General features: G+C 38.3%; 1 protein-coding gene across 1 annotated transcript in view; it reads left to right on the top strand.

The window, feature by feature from the left end:
- The window catches only part of LOC126295408 (beta-1,3-galactosyltransferase 6-like), an 89,536-nt gene extending 84,359 nt beyond the window's left edge, over window positions 1–5,177 (top strand). The window contains exon 5 of the mRNA XM_049987889.1: window positions 3,824–5,177. Within this exon, the coding sequence (XP_049843846.1) occupies window positions 3,824–4,121 (298 nt within the window). The 3' untranslated portion in view covers window positions 4,122–5,177. The remainder of the gene's footprint in view (window positions 1–3,823) is intronic.
- The last annotated feature ends 17,884 nt before the right edge of the window (window positions 5,178–23,061 follow it).

The following is a 23,061-nucleotide window of genomic DNA, read 5'->3' as shown; positions in this document are numbered from 1 at the left end:
CAACAACAACAACAACAACATTCACCAATGATTGTGATCTTCTTACAGATGATGGTGTAATGTTACTAAGTACTGGTAGCCAGTACGTGTTTGTGACACAAATACAACCCCTTCTAGGAATGTACACTCTCGGAATTTTAACAGGAAACTGCACTGTGATGCAGTATGTCTCTCTTGTAGCACCTGTCGCTGGAGTTGGGTGAGCGTTGCCAACATGCTTTCACTCTTTCAATGAAGTGGACTACTCTCCTTTGAATCTTCTCATTTTCTCTATAAATTCCAGACTGATGAGTAATATTCAAGCATCGGTCTAATGCGGCTTTTTTAAGTTGGATACATCCTGGGTGGACTACACTTTCCGAGGATTCTTTAAATGAATCTCAGTGTGACATGTGCCTGACCCACAATTAGTGTTATTTGGCCATTCCAATTTAAATCACTCTGTTCGTATACATATTTTACAGGTGTGACTTGTTCTTCTGATTCTTCTGCAGTGGGAAAATGACGTTTCTTTCTGCCTATGTGTACGAGGTCTGTCTAAAAAGGATCCGACCTTTGATTTTCCCACGCAAAATAGACAATAGTGCGGCACAACTGTACACAGTAATGGAAGAGACCTTTTTCTGTGTGAGTGAATTTTGTATCCAACTTCCAGCACATCAGTCAGTGTCTGTCAGTCGCTGAGTGAAGTGCTACGCAACATGTTCATTGTATTACTGATACTCTCAAGATGACTGAACATATTGAGCAAAGATACTGCATAAAATTTTGTCAAAAGCTTGGTGATTCCCAAAGTGAAACAATTCGTAAGATTCAACAGGTGTTTGGAGAAGATGCAATGGGTCTACCACAAATTAAGAAGTGGTTCAACCATTTCAAATATGGCTGCACATCAGTGGAGAGTGACCAGTGTTCTGGCAGGCCCCAAACTGCTCAGAGTGCAAAATTTGGTGATGGCAGATTGTCATTTGACCATGCGGGAGATTGGACTGAGTAAAGATTCTGCACATGCAATTTGGTGTGATGATTTGGACATTCACCAAGTGGTCACCACCTTTTGGTCACCACCAACCTTGATCCTGGGTTTTGAAACACTGTGATAACTGGAGATGAGTCATGGGTGTACTGGTATGACCTGGAAAGAAAAAGACAGTGATCATAATGGAAGCATCCAGAGTCTCCAAGGCCGAAGAAAGTGCGGCACAAGCGAAGCAAAATCGAGGTGGTGCTGGCTGTCCACGGAATTGTGCATCACGAATACACACCGGAAGGACAAACAGTGACAAAGGATTACTATCAAGATGTTCTCCAGCAACTCCATGATGCAGTTTGGCACAAAAGACCAGACATGTGGATGGCAAAAAACTGGCAACTGCATTGTGACAATGCCCCCGCACATTCATCCCACTTGATCCAAAATTCCCTGGCGAAACATGGAATTACAACTGTTTGCCAACCTCCTTACTTTCCAGACACGGCACCTTGCAACTTCTGGTTGTTTCCAAAATTGAAGACGCCACTGAAAGGATCCCATTTTGAGAGTATAGAAGACAGAATGCAGAAAATGATGATGGAGCTGGACAAGAAGACTTCCAGAGGCAGTGGAAGGATCAGTGGACTAAGTGTGTGCAAGCACAAGGGGCCTGCTTTGAAGGGGATTAGGGTCCCAACCCCATCAGGTATTCGAAATATTTTTTCTGGCCAAAGGTCGGATACTTTTTAGACAGACCTTGTATACTCACAATATGTCACCTTTGTTTACGTTGAGGGTCTACTACAATGATTTTCAAAAATTAGCAAACAGGCTTTCGCAAAGTTGTTTGCATTTGTTTTCGAGTATCTGTCAGTTCACATTTTTCAGCTAGTTCCTTCCTCAAGGAGGAGGGGTCGTTAGGTTTGATTAAATTTATAAAAGGAAGGGTGGACCACTCATATCCCAAGATGAGAGGGACCCACCTGTGGTGAGGATAAGGAGAGGAAAAGGTGAAGGGGAAGTATCAGAGAGAGTAGGAGGTCAAAGACAAAAGCTGTCTGAAAAAGAATGCTGAATTTGAAGCTACTGTAAATTGAATATATTTATTTGAAAGAAGTAAACACAGCACACCATTCTTTTCAGAAGATGTTGAGGTTTAAATCTGAAACACAATATCAGGTATATGGCCCCCTCTACTAGTTCATAATTGCAATCGTTCAGTCCATGAACGTAACCTTCTCTCACATTTGCTCATCAACTTTGTCGAGGACATGTCAGATATATTGTTTGAGTTCCAACAGATTACAAGGTTTGTTCCGGTATACTTGTGACTTAGTGTACCTCTGTAGGAAAAAGTCACAAGGTGTCACTTCATAGCTATGGTCTCTTTGTAATGAGATTAGACTGTATGGGAACTTTTCCCCACACCAAAGCAATTGTCTCCTGTAGTGTGGCAAGGTGCACCTGTATTGTTGGAACCATATATTTTCGAGGTTCATTTGATCTGAAAGGGGACAATGGAAAGCAGTATTCAGTATTCAGTTTATTCACCATTGACCACTTACAGCGGAATAGGTCTGAACATTAAACATACAATTAACAATAACTTTACAATAAAGTTTTTACAATTTAATTCCTTTCGTGACACCCTCCTTGAGAAGAGCCCTACTCTTGTTTTCCACCTCCTTTGTGGGGTCACTATTGACCTTCCTGTAGGAGTCATCATCTCACATGTAGGTGCCCTAATGTTGTTGACAATGGGGTGCAAAGGCACCTTGCCTTTGTGAACTTTAGGGAGTCCACAATGTCTTGGCAGTACAGATCCTTGAGGTAACAGTTTTTTCACGACACCCTCTGGTAAATCCGTGTCCTCGAGAAGAGCTATAGTCTTGTTTTCCACCTCCTTTGTGGGGTCACTATTGACCTTCCTGTAGGAGTCATCATCTAGCAGACTCTGCATCTTCTCAATGTAGTCCTTGTGGGTAAGTTCAACAGTAGCATTGTCTTTGTCTGCAGGTAAGACAACAATCTCAGGGCACTGTTTCAGGTTCCGAATCACCACTCACTCTCTGCTGGTTTGATCAACAAAAATGCCATGAGATACTGAATAATGACACCATATACCTCTTGCTCATATGTTTTTCCCTGGTAACATAAAGACAGCTACTATTGACATGTGCACAAAATACAAGTGTGCCTGCTCGTGTTATAAAAAACGGTGTGCCCACTCGACAGTTAAGCACAGTTTTGCCCATTATTTTGGATAGCTACTAATTTTTCACATATCACACACACTTGTGCCAAATGAATACAATGTCGCCGGCCGGGGTGGCCATGCGGTTCTAGGCGCTACAGTCTGGAACCGCAGGACCGCAACAGTCGCAGGTTCGAATCCTGCCTTGGGTATGGGTGTGTGTAATGTCCTTAGGTTAGTTAGGTTTAAGTAGTTCTAAGTTCTATGGGACTGATGACCACAGAAGTTAAGTCACATAGTGCTCAGAGCCATTTGAACCATTTTTTGAATCCAGTGTCACATGATTGCAAGCAGCAATACAGTATCGATCGCTGCAGCATACGGGGAAATCTCAAGTCTGTTCAAATGTATTACATTACTTACGCAGCCTCGCACATCACTTCTTAGCCGATGTCAGTATGTAGTAGGATAGTGAATCTCCTCAGATCTCCTAGCAGAGTAGTAATATGTTCTATTGAGAATGAAATAATTATAAAAATTGGTCTAACCAACAAACAGTACATCTAGGGATTGACTGTTAACCTCTGTAGTCAAATTTAGTGTACTCACTGACATTCTACACCGACAGTACAGTACACACAGACAAATGTCGGCAGGCTGTACTATAAAGACGACGTGGCTGTGGGTACGTGGCTGGCCCCCCTGAAGAACGTGCGACGCGTGCACGACCCGCGGTTCGACACTGAGTCGGTGTCCCGCGGCTGCCACAACAGTTACCTCGTGACACACCAGAAGAGCGCCGACGAAATGGTGGCCATGTGGCAGCGGCTGCGCTGGGGTTCCAACCAGCCGTGCCCGGACGGGCAGGAGACACGCCACCGCCTCTCTTACAACTACGACTGGACCTCGCCACCCTCCCGCTGCTGCCGCCGGCGCGACCCGTCCGTCCCGTGAAGTGGCATAGCGGCGCGGGAAGGTCCCGCTTCTACTCGCTGTCTCGTTGTGTCGTAACTCTGTTGTATGTCTGTAGAGCTGAGGGTGCTGCTCGCAGCTGTGTTTCCTCCGTCTTGCTTCATCTTGCACAAAGCCGACTCTCTCTATGTGAATGCTTGAAAGGTAGCTAACATTTCACTGGGACTTCTGTGGTTCTCTGTTTACGGTATAAATAATGAGCAGCACTGTACCCCTTTAGGTTTTTTTAAATTTATGACAGAGTTCAAAGGCTCGCCTCCATCGCAGGGTGGCAGATCAGGTATTTTGTTTACTGTACGCACAGTGTATCTTGGCAGTTCTGCAGAGGATGCTGGGAGTATGAGCGAACAATCACCACCTGACACACAGCTTGCTCTAGTTGTTGAACAGAGGTGTGGGACAGAATGAGCCTTTCCTCCTCCTTGCTGGGCAAGCAGTGTACTAGATTCGACACTGCATTCGCTGTGTGTACCACATTGCCGTACTGCCGAGGTGCACCAATTCGTCTCCGAGTTGAAATCGGCAACAGGCAAAAACAGTCCACCGTTTCCTACACTCCCGGACAAGTGGCAGGTTATACTGTGCGTGTAGTAAGTGTATTGTCTGAGGGAATCCACCAGTATCAAAATATATGCTCTTCCGTACATCTCCGACGCATACTTTCACTGTGAGCAGTGCTTTCGATGAAGTGTACGACAAATGTGATACACAGGACTGCAAATATTTCAAACTACTTTGATTCCGTCAGAAACCATTGCGCACAGCACTGTAGATTGTAAGGAAGGAGAGGCACACAGCAGTCAGTCACAACCCCATTAGTTTTTATTACGATTGCAAATCTAGATCTCAGGTACAAATAGCCATCTTCAGTGCATTTTTGGTACAATTCAACAGGCCCACAGCAGTGCATGTCACCGTATCTTCTTATAGGTGTGTAGGCAGAAGGACTTGTACATCTGTAAGAACTTATATTCACATGAACTGCTGCGAGTCTGTCGAATTGTAATGAAAATGCACTGAAGGTGGCTATTTATAGCCAAAATGTAGATTTGGAAGCATAATAAAAACAAATGGGATTGCGACTGACTGCTTTGTGTCTCTTCTTTGTTGCAGATATTTCAACTCTGTCAGTTCTTTCTAGGAAGTACACCTCGGCTGAACACCTGATCTGCCACGTGATGATAGGTAATAACCTCTGAAATACGTTGTAAAAAATCAGTAACTGATTACATTGCGATTTTTATTCAAATTTTAAAAAATGTTGATGTTTTTGGAAAGTTCTTGCAGAATGTAAATACTTAAGGATTAATGGAGACCACTCACCAAAAAGCAGAAGCATTGAATTGTTAATAGTCACACACAAAAGAAGGACAACTTCCTAACGTTTGGAGTTATTCTTTGATGAGCTAGAGTACACAAGCACACACACAGTGTGTGTTTGTGTACTCTAGTCTGTCAAATGATAACTCCAAAAGTTAGCAATCCTTCCTTCTTCTGTGTGTGCCTGTTGACAACTCAGTGTTTCAGCTTTTCAGCGAGTGACCTCTTTACATCCTAAAGTATTTACATTCTAAAAGAAAATATTAATATTAACAGATGTATTGTGAAGGGCTTTCCACAACCGTACCTTACAGGTAAGCAATCATTTTGTTAGTGATATGCTGTATTTTGTTACAATATTTTTGTTTTCCTGTTTCAACCAACTGTGTTTCCAAGCTACAGTTCTACATTTAAAGACAATGCCAGCATTTTCTAGGTGCTACACATGCTTCAGTTTATCACCTCCATCACCCAAATGTTATGAAACACATAACAAGAACACAAGAAGGAAGCTAAGTATTTGTAGATAGACAACAAAATTAGAACTAGTAGATAACAGGGGACATATCAGTGAAGTAGTGAGCACAACTAATCCCAGAATCCATGTGAGCACAAACTGGCGATCCATTTGCAACAAAATTTAAATCTGTTTTAACCAACTGTGTTTCCAAGCTACAGCCCCATATTTAAGGATAATGTCAGCATTTTCTAGGTGCTTCACATGTTTCAGTTTATCACCTCCATCGCCCAAATGTTATGAAACACGTAACAAGAACACAAGAAGGAAGCTAAGTATTTGTAGATAGACAACAAAATTAGAATTAGTAGATAACAGTGGACAGATCAGTGAAGCAGTGTTTACAACTGTTTCCAGAATCCGTACGACCACAAACTGGCGACCTATTGACAACAAATTTTAAATCTTTCTTTGTAAGTAAATGTCTACTTTCACTGAAAGAATTCTAGGCTCTTTAAGTCCCTTATGTAGACTCATCATCATCATATCCCACGTTTTTTCATCCTATTCACTGTATCAACAAATGAGGTTTCTCGACCGATTCTTAAATTTCTCTCCCTCTCTGATGCTGCCCCAAGTATGTCCTCTCTGCTGAATGTCAGATTTCAATATGTCCTTGTAACTGGACCTGGTCTTACTCTCGGTCTTTTGCATCTGAGTTCCAGATTGTACCTTAGTCTCGTTGACCCAGTTGCAACCGTGTGTCTCATATGTCCGTACCATTTCAGGCTGTGTGATTTTATTTTGTCTTCCAGTCTTAAAACTTGAGCCTGTTTCTGGCTTCCTCATTTCAGAGTCCAGCTCTCCACGTCTTCCTGACTGTTGTGTGAACATACCTCACCTCACCTCAGCTGCCAGAATTCTGCTGATGTATTTACTTCTCCTGGTGCATGTTCATAACCATATGTCTGAATGGGACTATAATAAGTTTGCTCTCCTACATTGTAAGGGTACTTTATTGTTACATTTGAGATCTTTAACTATGTAGTCACTAGCTGCTTGAATTCTGTAAGCAGTTTTTTGTTTATAGATCAAGTAGCAGAGACAACACTGTCATGACATTTGAAATGATAGTTTATCTGTGCTTGTTGCCCCTTCATTTCACATGTCTCATCAGCTACACATATATTTTCACTACCATCACCTCACTTATCTCCTGACTGAAGATGAGACTGTATACTTTTGGAGCTTCTGCCCAGCTGTTTAACTGATGTTGAAGGTCTTCTTTAGAGTCACTCCCGCAGACATGTGTTATCTGCAAACAAGACGGATTTCATTTTTTTGCATCCTATGGCTTGGTGTACTTTTCTCTGGATATCACTGACCATAGTAATGAAAAGAAGAGGAAAGAGAACTTCACCTTACCTACATCCAGATTTATTCACTGTATGTGTTTTGACATTACTATGGGTTGTAGAAATTCTAGATCCTGTGTATCATGTCATCATTATTCCAGTTTTTTTCCAGGGATTGATTCCCACACTGTTTCTCCATTCACAGCATCAAATGCTGTCCTTATATCCAGAATGGCTAACCACAGAGGTTGGTTGCATTCATAGTTTTCTTCCATTAATTGAATCAGTTCTTGATCTCCACTTCCTCAGTCCATGCTGTTCTTCCAAGAGATTTTCTTCAATGAATAGTCTGATCTTATAATTCCTTGATAAAGTTTGCCCAGTTAGCGTGTTAAAGTGATTATTACAATATTTCTTTCCGTCAACTTTCTTGAAAACTGGGATTATGATGTAGACTATGAGGTGAAATTGTACTTGACAGCCAAAGCTGCAAGATGTTTTAAGGTGTAGATTTTTGTAAGTAGTGGAAGAGGCAATAAAAATAGCTGTAGAGTATGAAATAATCTATGTAGGAAAATAGAAATTGTAAGATAGAAGCAGATATAAAAATTTGCAAATAGGCATAGAAACTATTACCTTACTATGCAGTCTGTACTTAGCAAAACACTTATATTTATAGGAATTATAGTATGTATTAACCTTGTAGATAAGAATGATATATATATTAATATGTATATAAATTATATTATGTATGAACCTTCTAGATAAATATGATATATATTACATATTTGTACACAAGTATGTTGCATATTAATGTTGTACATAAACATAAACTTAATCCTGTACATAATACAAAAGTCATCATTTGGTGATTACAAGTAAAATGAAATGTAAATGAAAAGAAAGGGGAAAAAAATTGCTCACAGAATACTCGGCTTGTGCTTCAGTGAAAAACTTTTGCATTTGCAATTCCATTTTCAATAATGCAACATTCTTATGTCTACTACATTATTCTATACTGTGAAGGGTAGTTACAGTTTGAATTATAACTTCAAAAAAAGTAAAGTTGGGTCGTTACTAAAGTATCTGTTACAGATGGTTGAAAAGTGAAGGCAATGAACTCTAAGTTTATTTAAGAGACAACACCGTACCTCCTTGTAAACAAGCTGTAAACCAGTTAGGAACAAAATAAACTCTTCTGCTTTGAACACAAACTGTACTTGAGGCAGAGTGCCTATTAATGGAAAAAAGAAACAGTTCTAAACTGGAATTAACCCTACACAGTTACTGTGGCAAAAAGCCAGTGATATCTCAAGTAACTAAACAAAGTTTCGGAACTAAAGTCATCACATACAAGTTGCTAGAATTAGAGCCCAGGAAAATGTCAGTCTACTACTAAGTTTGACAGAGCTGGCAACAAGAAAGAATTAACTTAAATATAAGTGGAAAGCAGAAGGCCTCTAGAATGGAAGCAAAGACTGTTGAAAACTATTACTAACTAGTAATTATGCAAAGAACTATGTACGGTAAAGTTGAAGTGCCGACAGGACAGTCACTTGTTAAAATCCCACAATTTTAAACATGGCTGACAGTAATAACTGTAAATAAAAGTTTAATATATAAAGTATACAGCCAACTGGTTGCAGAAGTTTATTGTAATAGTCTCGACCAGGTTCAACATCACCAAGGGTATCTTCTTCAGAAGGAAAGTCACCACTGTTAAGTATTTTTCTTTTGACATCTTGTTATGCAGTAACAGCCTTGGATACTTGGGCTTGTAGAAACCTCAAAATTTGAAACACGGCAGACAGCAGCAACAATAGATAACTTTTCAATATATAAACTATAGAGCCAGCCAATTGCATAAGTTTATTGTAATAACCTTCACCAGTTTTCACGTTAAAATGTTGAGAACTCTGACTAAACTCAAGTTAAAATCCCTGAAGAACAGTCCAATATTAAGGTTCCAGTACGACAAAAACATAATCGAGTCTAGTGTAACGCAAATGAGAACAGAACCAGAATTTGTTCAAGATCACTCACAGAAACATAAACACGAAGCCTTGTGTTGTCATTGTGGCAGCTCCAAAGTGACTTCCTGACACTCAGGGTGAACTGGCTGCTCAGGGATTATACACCAGCCTAAGTACAGCCCTTGGTGCAGGATATGGTTGGTCTCACCTCCTGTCGCGCAGTTGGTGCAGGAGAGTGATCGTCTGGCTAGCGACCTCTGCCGACACTTCGGTCACCATCTGGTGGCCGTGTGTAGCGAGTGTAATGTATAAGGAAGTGGGTTGGTTGCAAAACTTGAACATAGTGTGGGTCACTGGCTGAGTAGGCGTAAGCCTGTGATATAGCAGTTACTTTTTGGTTTGTTCTTAGGTATGTGCCTGAAATTTTGGCACTTACTGAAATCTCCGCAACAGAGTAACCAAAACAAAATACAGCATTGAGAAGTAGCAGTACTCCGCAGTAGTTCCACATGACTGAACAGGTCATTTGGATTGGTCTGACACAGCTGCAACATTTTCTATGCTGCCAAAAATGAATTACCACACAGAATCGCACTGTACCAGTGGTCTGCACCATTCAGACATTACTATGGGGTGGAGATTTCAGTGTGTGCCAGGACTGTGAACAAGCGACAAATAGTGCATCTTCATATTTTTGTGGCGCAATGAGTGCTCCATTAAATTTCAAGAGTGCAATCACATAAATTCCACTTCCTCTTCTAATATTTTGGCTGTATATTGATAAGCCATTTTCAGAGCGATCCAAAACAGTGACGCTCCAGCACTTGCTCTGTCCTGTTAAACTCATGGACCACACCACTGTGTAAGTGGCCACAATATGTGGGCACAGGAGACATCAATCAGTGACTAAGACTCACAGTGTGCACAAATTGTATCTGTGGCTACACGTTCGATTCATGGTGGGATGTCAGCGTTATCACTCTGAGCTGCACTGTCGTGATGTCTTTGTAACTTTATTACAGAAAGCATTGGACTCTGTGACTGCAAGCTAAAGCCACCATCTCCGTTAATGGAATTCATCACCAAGTGAATTCTGATTGCCTCTTTCACCACCGAGTCCCAGAAAGATGTGAATGCTACAGTTTTGATGGTTTCGTACAACGGAGGCTGATCAGTATCAATACAGTGTTCTGCCATAGTTGATTTGTTTGGTTCTGTTACAGCCAAATAAATCATTTGTGGCAGAACACAGTATGTTGAAAAAACTGTTGAAATTTTAGCATGTGTGTCATCTTCCTGAGACTTGGTGGTGAAAGAGGCAAATGAAATTTGCATAGAATTGGATTTAATTAATAGGGATGGCTTCTGCTTTGATAAGTCATGGAATCTGGTACTTTCTATAAGACACTTACAAAGTTATCACGACAGTTCAGCTCAGAGTGATACACTGACATCCCAGCGTATACCGATTGCGCAGCCACAGATACAATTTGTGCACACTGTACTTCTTTGTCGCTGATCAACATCTCTAGCATCTATATGTCTGTGGCCACTTGCACAGTGATACAGTCCACTAGTTTCAAACGACAGGGTTAGTGCTGGACCATCAATCTTTTGTATCACTGTGAAGATGGTTGGATGATGTACAGCTGAAATATTAGAAGAGGAAGTAGAATTTATGCATCTGCACACCCAAAATTTAATGGGCAAGTAGTGAATTAGCTACATGACTTTAATTTTTTTGATGTGATAATTCAAACTTTATGATTATCCTTCACAGTCTAGTATAATGCCTTAGGCCCATAATATGTTGTATTATTTGAAGTGCAAGTGCAACAGTAGAAGTTTTTCACTGATGCAGGGGAATTGGGGAATTATTTGTGACCAAATGAAGGTGATAAACTGAAGCAGATGTCCATCCAGCCATTCAGGTGCCGTATATCCAGCCTGTGTTATTCTGGGACTCATAAAGTACCTCTGCAGTGTCATGGAGAACCATGTCATGGTGGGTACCACTCCCAAAGGCATTTTAAAGCTACTGCCAGCTCCACTTTGGTAGGAATCTGTGCACTACTTCAGCCTGCATTTCACTTTTGTTGCACTGTCAAATGTGACATGATGTTTCAAAGTGTTTGCACATTGTGTAACTGTGGTGTAACTTGGGAATGAGCCTTGTTTTGATCTAAATGGGTGTGGAAAACCACCTAAAAGCCATGTCTATGCTGGCTGGCACACTAATCCCCATTGTTACTCCACAGGGCAGATTAAATCTGAAGCCAGTACACCTCCTCCTTGTCCCAAAAGTGGGCATTTTAATGCTCTTGGCTATATACACCTACACCCACATCTTCGTACATATTCCACAAGGCACCATATGTTGGAGGGTACTTTAAACCACTAGTAACCATTTTAATTCCTATTCCACTCTGCAAATGGAGTGAAGGAAACACAATTGTCAATATGACACCATACAAGTTCTAATTTCTCCAAAATGCACATTGGCAGCAGCAGAATTGTTCTACAGTCAGTTTCAAATGATCATTCTTTCAATTTTCTCAATAGTGCTACGTTAAAAGAATTTTGTCTTCCCTCCAGGGTTTCCCACTTAACTTCATGAAGTGTCTCCATAATACCTGCATGTTGGTCAAACATACTGGGAAAAATTTTTAATGGGTGGGTTAAACTGAAACAGATGCCTAAAAACCACATTAATGTAGCCCTTGAAAATGTAAACTCAGCTCTGAAACACAATGAAATAAAACAAGACAAAAATATATTGTGACTGAATATAACATATTACTAGCAAAAATGTTAATAGCTAAAGCAAAAAAATTATTTTTTTTATTTAGTAGGATCACCTTTTATTACAAAAAGTTTCAGTGATTGCCATTGGCAGATGTGGCATGAATATTAACAAAAAAAATTCGTTCACAGATAAAAAAAAGGGACTGAAAGGGAGGGTGAGGCAGGTGTATCATTCAGTTTTAAGCAGTACATTCTACACAATTCTTGGTTCTGTGGCAGTTAGGAAAATTAATTCAATATAAAATATAGAAAATAGATTGTCATCAATATAAAACAGGTGGTGTTTCTTTTTCTTTCACTTATCAAAATCTCCTCAATTCTGTTGGCAACCATATGATTCATCTTTTTTCTGTGAACCTCAGTATGTAGTAATTGATCTTTGCTCTGTAATCATGGCCACTGCTGAAACATTATCTAAACAAAATACTGTTCTTTTCTGAATTCTTCTTTTACCCTTTATATTCCCTTCTGTCATCAACAGTAGAAGTATATATTTGGTGTTTTATGGGCTATGTGCTAGGTTGCAGTTTTTCTTCTCTTTACAAAAAATTCGTGGTGGATTAAAACAATGTTCTGGCCCGAGACTGGAACTCGGGACCTTTGCCTTTTGTGGACAAGTGCTCTACTGACTGAGCTACCTGAGCACAACTCACGACTCACACTCACAGCTTTGGTTCTTCCACATTTCACAGAAGTTCTCCTCACAGGAGAATATGTCTCGCCATTTGTGTATTTTTTGCAATACTCAGTGGTAGTTGATCTAGGTGTTCATGGTATTTTAACCATTCTGCAGTAACTCCATATTTTAAAGGCCTTGATCTTCTTTGCTCTTTGCATATTTAGTGTCCAGCCTTCAGAACTGTATAGGAGTACAGACCGGATATAGCATTTTACAAATAAAACTCTGTGGTTTAGGTATAGATCTGTACTTGTTAGAATTTTCTTTAATTTTATGAAAGCGTTACAGTTTTTCTCTATGTGACATTTTATATCCACACCTCTACAGGTTTCACAGAGCCATCTTCTGAGGAATATAAACTTATCTATTCTTTGTTTTAAGGAGCCATTGAATTGTAAATTTTCATTTGTAAAGGAACCAGGCTGTTCTATTCAATTCGATTTATTGCTCGTAACATGTAATTTTACATACATGTGCATTGTCAACTAAGTATAAAGTCCTTAGTCCTTACAATTACAATTTTTTTAGTTTACATTATTTCTTATTACATTATAATTAATGATGAATTCAAGTTATAAGGGAATTTTTGGATAAGCCACTGCTTGACTCCATTTTTAAAAGTATTTCCTTTTTGCTGTTAAAGTTAATCTTCTGTTAATCAAATGAAAATATTTGCTGTGGCTTGTTTCATAGTTGTGGATATCCATGTTCCTTTTTTGTGATTTTAGTGTCTTCTTTTGCTAGCTTTATAGTTTCTAATATATACATGGCAAAAACTGTTAGAATATTGTGTCTTATGAAGTTTGCAAGAAGTTCCTCGTTTTACTTTTGCTATGATCCTCAAGTCTCACTTCTGCTGTATGAAAACCCTTTCGTGTTAGTCCCACCCCACAGTACTACTCCATAAGATAAGAAAGAGTACACTAATCCATAATATACAGTCCTTAGGGTTTCAGAATTAATATGTGGTGATAATCTTCTTAATAGATGTAGACTGGGTGTTATTTTTTTACAGATTTAACCAACTTGCTGACTCCATGAAAGTCAATCATCAATGGATAATCCCAAGAATTTACAATTTGTACAGGTTTTGGGTAGAATTTCATCAATCCCGGTGTTTTGTCTGTTTGGACCACTTAGTTTAAAATGAATAATACTAGTTTTTTTCTACGTTTACTTTAAAGTTTTCTCTTTCAGAGTTAGCTCTTGCTTTTCAATAAAGTTATGTATCTCTTCAACTAGGCTGGCTCAATGTATACACAGTAGACACCAGGTGTATTGTCTGCATACATAGTGATCAACAGCTTATTGTCAAGAGAATTTACATAGCATGTAAATAGGACTGGACCTAAAATTGAGCCCTGAGGAACACCAAGATGTTAATTTCTTATACTTCTCCTCTCCAATATTTTCCCACTAGAGTACATAATCTCCGGGCACTGCTGTCTACCCTTTAAATATGTTTCTAACAATTGCAGCCCTTTAAATATGTTTCTAACAATTGCACATTTTTTTCCAGGGATACCACTCTTCACTTAGCGTATGTTTTTGATGAAGAGTCCGTTAATCTTAATGCCTTTTGCTATATTACCAAGTGCTCCCCGAAAGTCTTAGTCTCAGCTATAATCTATGACCCAATTTTTACATTAATTATAAAGCATTTATGTCTTATATTTACTTATTTCATTTCAACTACTCTAATTGACAGATAAAAGTCTAATTGTGTGGAGCACCACTAGTGTTGCACCTGTTTCCGGCTCACTCCTCCCTCCTCTTCAACCCATCCAATCACCACTCTTTTGTTACCACATTTTAAAGCTACACAAACAAACTTCAGTTTCAGTTTATTGTGTTGTGCAGTGAAACATTTCTCTACTTGGGTAAATTTTATTCACTATTACTGAAACTTTCTGTGTATACAGACCTATTTTATGTAGCTTTGGCCAAACTGTTTTGTGAATATTCACACTACATCTGTTGACAGCAATGGGCTGTAGACATATTTCTAATGATTGGTCATCCAGACTAAATTAAATAAAAATACTGATGCCAAAGTGAGTCATAAAATTTTCATTCAGTAATATATCAGTTCTTAAAAGTCATCATGTGGAAGATAAATTACCCACAGCTATACAGTTCTTGTGTTGTAAATGTAAATTTTTTGTGTTGTGCGTACAGCAGTAACTCGTCCATCATATGGAGCTGATCAACTGTTGGCTACTTTACAATGGCCTTTATAATGCCTTGTGAGGTGGCCACGTGGGAGAGTGACTATAAACCAGAGACTTGCTGCAGTGCTCACAAAGTGTGCGCAACCACAGTAGCTGGGAAATTGTGAAATAAAAATGGCATGCATGCCAGGCAGCAATCATTCTTTGGAATTTACATTACAATTTTGAGTCTAGATCATGGATTTTTTTGTTTTCTATGCTTCTTAGAACAAAATACAAAAATTACAGTGCTCTCAGAATTTTACCAGTAAACCACATCGTGATGCATAACAGCTCTCTTTAGTGTCTGCCACAGGAGTTGGCTGTGAATCTCAATGGCAATTTCGCACTTACTAAAAGAACTTGTGGCATAATGCTCTGCTTTCCTTTGCATCTTTTCTATTTTCTCTATCAGTCCTATCTGGTAGTGCTGATACTGATGAGCAATAGTCAAGTACTGTTTGAATGAGGGTTTCATAAGGTACCTCCTTTGCAGGTGAACCACACTTCCACTGAATCTCATTTTGGTATCAGCCTTACCTGTAATTAGTTTTATGTGGTCATTCAAAATTAAATCACACTGTATGCATACTTCTTTTTATTTAATGGAACACATTAGAACACAAAGGCTTAAATTTACTTTGTAAATGAAATGTAGAATCAGATGTGTCAGTTCTTAGACACACTTGATGTTTGTCAATTGCAGTGTTATCTCCCTTGAATGGGGAACAACGCTTTGAGTAAACTATACATATTTTTGGTGTAGAATCCAAATATGCAATAACAATAGGAGGTTTCCATTTGAAAATACAAAGTTGACCCCACTCGTGCAGAAGGGGTGATTAAGAGGTGGCCATTTGTAGTAGAGAGAGATGCTACATTTACTAAAATTAACATTTCACTTACAACAGTTTTTTTGTGCAATGTGTCATTTTCATGATATTTAGTTGTCCCATTTTGGGCGGGGAGGGGGGGAATCCACTGTATATTATGAAAATTAATGGTCTGATTTCACTCTCTTTGAGTAGATCCAAAATTGTTTTTACATCTGACAATTTTGCTAAAATATGAATGTCACTCCATTTTCTATTTGCTAGAAATTCTTGAATTCAGTCACACAGCTTTCCAATTATTACATGTACTCATATCCTGTTCATTTCCTGGCAGTCAGAGGACAACAGCATCAATTTGAGTGCAGATGCCTACTGCTTTCTTGGTCTCATGGATGAACAGAGCAAGCTGCATTTCACACAACAGCAACTTACAGAATTCATTTTGATTCTACAGAGACAATTTTTGCAGTAATATGTGTGCATAAAATGTGTTCCAAAATTGTACAACAGACTTATGTCAGTGATATAGGACTATAGCTGTTGTCTTCTTCTGTTCAATTTTAAAAAACCAGAATGACATGCTCTGTTCGTCCAGTGACCTGTGGCACACTGCTCCTAAAAGAGGAGCAAGTTCTTTTACTTTTTCCATGTAGTATCATGTAGGTATCCCATAAGTCCAGAGACCTTTCCCCTGTCAAGAAATTTCAGTCAATTTTCTGTCCCACCGTCGGTTATCCTGAAATCTGTCATTTTGATGTTCCTGCTATTTGAAGGTATTGTGGTCCTTGTGATACCAGAACAGAGGCAGTTCAGTGACTTTCAGGTAGCCAATTCTACACGGTCCCTCCTACACTACACGAACATCCTTTTCAGAATTCACTTTCGTTTTCCCAGGTGAGTGTCTCAGGTAGGACTTTTTCTCTGCTGTTTCAGATTTATGGGCAGATCTCAAAAACAGCATTTAGCAGTACCTCTGTAAGTTCCAAATTTGTCGTTAGTGCCATTTTTAAATGAGGAATTAACTTACGCCATCTTCTGCAATTTTGAGATTTCACACTTTCTCCAGCACACATTTTCAAGGTGAACTCACTACCTTACAACACCTGCATACTGACTTTACACAGGTTGTACAAACTGAATGTGCACCACATCTGTCATCTATATTTTGCATGCAGTTTGGAGGAAACATTGCTCAGCAGCATCCAAATATATAATCATAATTGTACCTGAGTAGATGCTGATAAGTAGTATCCCGCTATGTGTTGTAACGGAAATTAATTGGTTTATGTATGGTACTGGTACAACATAAGCAATTTGCTAATAGTGCAAGTAGTATTTTCTCACATAAAATGTAGAGATTATTGGAAACAGGTGAAATAATGACACGATATGATAATATCCTTTTCATCAGTTACTGTATGTGTCTAACTTTTAATGTCTTATCGCCTGGCTCTGCAATGCTGTGTCTATGTATCATATGTATCACTGCTAAACTAACTGACTGCTCTGTGTAAATAATGAAGTAATAGAAAGCAGTGGAATCAATACAGGTAACCACTGACCATAAAGTGGAAGCATTTAGCCATGGAAGGTGGAAGCATTTAGCCATGGAAATGCATATGAAAGAAGACCGGAGTGTAATAACTTGTTGTGGCCCACGTTGCCTTACATTCAGTGTAGTTTATATTATTACAACACTGGTTGCAAGTTGCAAATATTACAAGCTCCAGGCTTGGGGGGTTTGCTCTGACATTTGTTTCATAGTGTGCCACCGGCTTTAATTACAATGATAAGCTGCATTCTACAGTGTATATTAAATGAGAATTGTTTTAAAGTGATTTACTGCAAGGGAGCATTTGAAAACCGGTGGCTTTACATATAGATACAAGCAGCCAAGATAAAGTTCTTACACATTTTGATATTCGACAGTGGATCACTTGACTGAAAAGATAAGATGTGAGAGTATTAATTGGAGCATCTGATGCTGTTTGGCCAACTCCCAACCAGTCACTTTTCATCCTTACCTAGAACTCGGGCTACTCAGCAGATCAATATGTCACAACTGAGTGTTTGTATTCACATCTGTCGGTTCATCAACTCACTACCAGTTACCTTACAACCTAACCGAGATCTCAGACTGTGCTACAGACTAATCAGTCACCACAATCAACATTCCAAAAAATAATACAGACACGAAAGAAATGTTGTCAGTGTTGTGTTCTCTTCTGTTTCTTGCATATATGACATTGTGGAATGAATCCGATGTCTCCCTCTACAATCTCAGATTGCAAACTATGTTTCTTCTCCAGCACACACTGAGAAATGAAGCTACATCTACACAATTACTCTGCAGTTCACAATTAAGCATCTGGCAGAAGGTTCATTGAACCACCTTAAAGTTACTTCTCTACCATTCCATTCTTGAACAGTGCGTGAGAAAAATGAGCACTTAAATATTTCTGTGCGAGATCCTATTTCTCTTATTATGACGATCATTTCTCCTACCGCAGCGAAAATTGCCTTTGTGTTTATAACTGCTACCCAGACTCGTGCATTTATTATCTGTCAGTTGGATCATGTACAGAGCAGTGTACTTCTTGATATCAGACATCTTAACACTATGCACTTTGCACTCCAGACAAAGGCGTCTCTGTGCACTCTTATTTAAATTGCCACCACCCGGATGCTGAGAATACGACACAGAATTGCGTGAGTCTCTTTGTGGCAACAATCAGGCCACTGATCAACAATTAGGGTACGCAAAAAAACAAAAAGTATGCTTTTGTTCAAATATATGTACATCAGCATTACAATACAAAACTTTGCATTGCATGGTATTTTTTGAAACTTTTCAGGGTGGGCTGTTTCCATCATCATTTCACTCAAATTGTTTAGAAATGAACCACTGTCACAATCGAAATCATTGTCACTCTTTTTTTTCACTTAGACATTCCTCTAAAAGCTCTGCAGTCTCTTCCTCAGAAAGAACTGTGTGTGAAGAGCAAGCCATTTTGTGTCTACTAACTTGAATGTAATAATTACAACCTTGCTCTCAACACAACTGCTACAGTTCAGCCCCAGTTGACTCGGGATTCCCTTGATGGCAGTACTGTGCAGCAGTCGTGCCTAGGAGAGTCAGATGTGACTGCTACGAAAAATTGTGTCGAATGATGATCGGCATCGGAGTGCGGGGGGAGAAAAAAAACAAATCCCAATGTTGAGCACCACTTTCCATTTGAGTGGAAAGAGCTAAACCTGTTGTTCTACTATATTTGTTTACAGTTGCATATTCTGTTTTGTAGATCTGATTTAAGAGGTCCATCCATAGAAATACAAAACATCCACTGAGTAAAAGCGTACCTGTGTATGACTACTCGTCATCCGTATCCTCTTTTTATTGAACAGGAGTGGTGGAAATATAAATTTTTGCCTTTACTTACCTCTCAGGCTTGTTTTGTATCATAATCGCAATCCACTTGAGAAATTTGTAAGATTATGAGATCGAATTTCTGGACGATACTTACCTTCAAGAGGTAAAATATGTAGGATGCCCTACTGCTAATAGACTCACATAAAAGTACATGACACTGTTTTAGTTTTCAAAACTATTAGTTCCTTCCTTGTGGAGGGGAGACAGGTAGGGCATTCCTAAAGCTAACCTAAAGTTAAGTGCAGGCTAGCAGTTTTGTTTCATAAATTTATAGTTTTCTCAAACTATCTTGTTTTCAATCTGATGTTTTTTTTTACCATCTTGAAGTTTGTTGTATAGCGAGAGTGTAGTTCACTAGTTATCTCACAGTATTTTACAGTATTTGTGAATATTTTTTCTCAAGTTTTCCTTCCAGATTTCTTGTGTCTTAAGAAGCAATATTGCTTCTGAGATGTAAGTACAAACTACCAGTGGTATGTTGAACATTTTAAACAAAGGCATACATGAATTTCAAATATTATTTCCAGTAATGATTCAATCTGAAACAGTCACATGCTCAGTAGAAGAATGCAAGTTTGCAAGCTTTGATGCTCTACTGTGTTTTATCTACAGTTTGTTTGCATATCTGCTGCTCAATGCCTCCACTATTTGATCAGTGGCTATCCTTACTCATTTTGCTACTCTAGGATTTTACCATGTTGTGCTAAAACCTGAGACAGAAAGAGAGAAATGTAACACATCTGTCTGTGGAATAATGAATTTCTTCGCTTAGCTTCCGCCTCCAATAAATGTTGCTGTAGAACTATTGATCCTGAATGTTCAATGTTTCCCCATAGTATAATCATCTTGCTGTATGGTTTCCTCACATGTTGCTGTAATCTTTAGATCACCTAAATAAATCCTGAGCAAGAGAAAGTATAGACAAACTAGTGAGTAGAAAGAGAGAGAAATGGGGATGAGGTAACAAAAAGAAAAGGGGGAAAAACAGGAACAAAATGTTCCTCCAAAAAGTCTAGTTCATATTGCTGTAACTTTTTATTCGCTTTAGTATGGATGTAATTTAAGCCATTTGCTCATAGAATGTGTACTTTATGTCTCCTGAAAAAAAGTGAACATAAGTAAACACTGGTATATTATGAAGATAAAAGTAGTTTAAATGTATAATATTTTGACACGTCCTACATGCCCATGCATTTTCATGTACTGCATGTGAATTCCAATATCAATGTATTGTCAGCACTGAAATAACTGAATGGTCTATTTAAGTCACTAAACACAACATTCTCTCAAAAAATATAAATGTTAAAAAAGAGAAAGAAAAGAAAGAGAGATAGACGAATTAGCAATTAACTGTTATATATAAGTCTGAATAATGCATGTTTTTCCTTAATTTTTTCCACCAGTGAATGTATTTTCATGTTTAACATATTGGTGTTTTAACTATTGATGTTACATAATCATTGACGTATATTCACTTTAAAAGAACATTCTGTGAAAATGTAGTAAATGTTATGTGTTTCCCCCTTGTACACTCTTTCCAACCTTTGGTCTCCTCAGGTGTTGATCCTATCAAAAGATGCAAGAAGTTATAAATCTAAAAGTTTCATCAGCATTGTAGGGAAGTTCTGGCAGAATGAGAGTGTAAATACTTCAGAGTGAAGGAGACCACTCACTGAAAAACAGAAGTGTTGAGTCAGTGGCAAGCACAAACATAAAAGAAAGAAAATTTGCTAGCTTTTGGAGTATCCTATCTCTGAAAGCTAGCAAGTTTTCTTTCTTTTCTCTGTGTGCCTGTCAGAGACTCAACACTTCTGCTTTTTTAATGAGTGGTTTTCTTAACTCCAAAGTATTTACATAAATGTGTCTTCAGTGAGGCAAATTAAATAAGAGAGAGCTATAATGAACTGTGTAGGAGAAAAAGAAAAGAATGTAACTGAGCAGTTGTGTATATTATTGCAGTAAGTTGAAATCAAATGCTTTAACTTCTCATTGGTCTGAACACTGATATTAGTTACTATGCTGAGTAACAAAATGTGTGGTTCATGCCTCATGCAAACATTTGTAATTTTGTGAACATAAGGAAATTATAACATTATTGTCGCTGAGTAGTATATGTTATTGAGCTTTTGAATCTGGCACATGCCAGTTTAGTGCTTATGTGGCATTTGTGTTTGTGATGATGTAGCCTAATCTCGGTAATAACTGAGTCATCGATCAATGTCATCAAGCAGTCAGTCACAATGCTCATGTATGTGAAACGGAAGAGCAGAAAAGGTAATTATCTTTAATGCATTAGTTTTTGAAGAATACATTTTTCCCCCATAGACAATGCCACCAGTGAGTGCATTTTTCACATCTGTCTAATAACTCTATATTCAAGAGCTGCTATTACATAATGAATGAGCAGTGGTTGTCTGTAGGGGGAAAAGAAATAATAATAATAAAAAATTAATAACTTGTTCAGGAGAAAAAGCTATCAATGGTACGTGTAATCTCTTGTGGCCTATGATCTTGGCCTTTTGTCACATTAAATATTAATATTACCGGTACCTAATGACGTGAGAACTGACTGGCCTGAATATATGTTCTGTGAGGAAAAAAATGAGAGAGACAGAGGAATAGATGGCAACAGAAATACATATATTATTAAAAGACAATTTGCAAAGAATCTCCTCTTACCAATTATCACAGCCTTTTTAGAAACTCCTCTCAGTATTTGTGTTGCAAAATGTTGCATATTAACACTTCTAAGTGTGATAGTTGGCTAAGTCTTGTCCACTGTTGCCTCCTATCCAACAGTGAAGGATTCTGTCAACAAGTATTATTTGTGCCTCACTGTGCTAGTCTCTATGCTTTAATGGGTTTTTAACTTTTTTCTGAAGGAAAAAGTGTTTTCTCCACAATAGGCCATTTAACTTATTGGGAGAAGTTTAACAATCGCTTCAACATTTATTTTGCAGAATGTAAATGTACATACATTTAGAATCAATTCATGTATTGCGAGAATAAAAATATGTTCGCACCTGTCGGTCAAATTCCTTGTATATGAATGTGAGAACAACACCGAGGATGGGTGTCATTGTCTCCATACACAAAAGCATTTGTCTTGTGTGTGGAGGTCAATTCCTGTTTATACATAGCCTGAATTGGTTTTAAATGTCACAGTAGACTTATCATTGATGTACATCTCCTTTCGAAGGCCTACATTGACTAGTATCGCAAAGTAAATGTTGAAGTAAAAGTTCAAATACATTATGACTATGTACCTGATTGTGAATAAACTAATTAGTGTTTAATTTTTATTGACAGTTTTATGGTAAATGAATAACTAAGTGATTTAAGCTACATAAGTTGTATATTCATTAAAGAGGCAATGTTGATTTGGGGGCAATATTTTACCTAGTCTCTCCAAATGTCTTTGAGATCTTCCCAGTGTATATTGAATCCCTGTAGCATATTAGTGTTGAATTATTTATGTTATCAAATAAAAATGGCATAATATTTGCTAGTGATACTCAAACAAACTACCAAAGAAACCTTAATTTGTGTGTATGATAGTGACTATGTAGTAACTGCCCATCCCTTGTCTTCCTTCCACAGCCTCTATATATTTTTGTGATGGAATAGTGTATTGAAGGTTAGGTAGCAATGAAATGTTAAAGCCATGACAAAAGAAGTGTGGTGCTCATATTCTAGTCAGTGAAAATATTGCTTGTTCCTTTTCTTTTCAGAAGCTGCCTGTACCTGCTTGTACTGATTTTTCTTATATATTGTGTTAACTTAATGTGCATTTCACCTTGTTTGAAAAAAATTGATCATCCAATAGGAGAGAATGTGACATGGCTGGTTGGTGATATTCT

The sequence above is a fragment of the Schistocerca gregaria genome, chromosome 11, assembly GCF_023897955.1.
Source record: "Schistocerca gregaria isolate iqSchGreg1 chromosome 11, iqSchGreg1.2, whole genome shotgun sequence".
NCBI lineage: Eukaryota > Metazoa > Arthropoda > Insecta > Orthoptera > Acrididae > Schistocerca > Schistocerca gregaria.
Note: the sequence above shows the minus strand (reverse complement) of the source record. Positions and strands in the feature narration are given on the sequence as shown.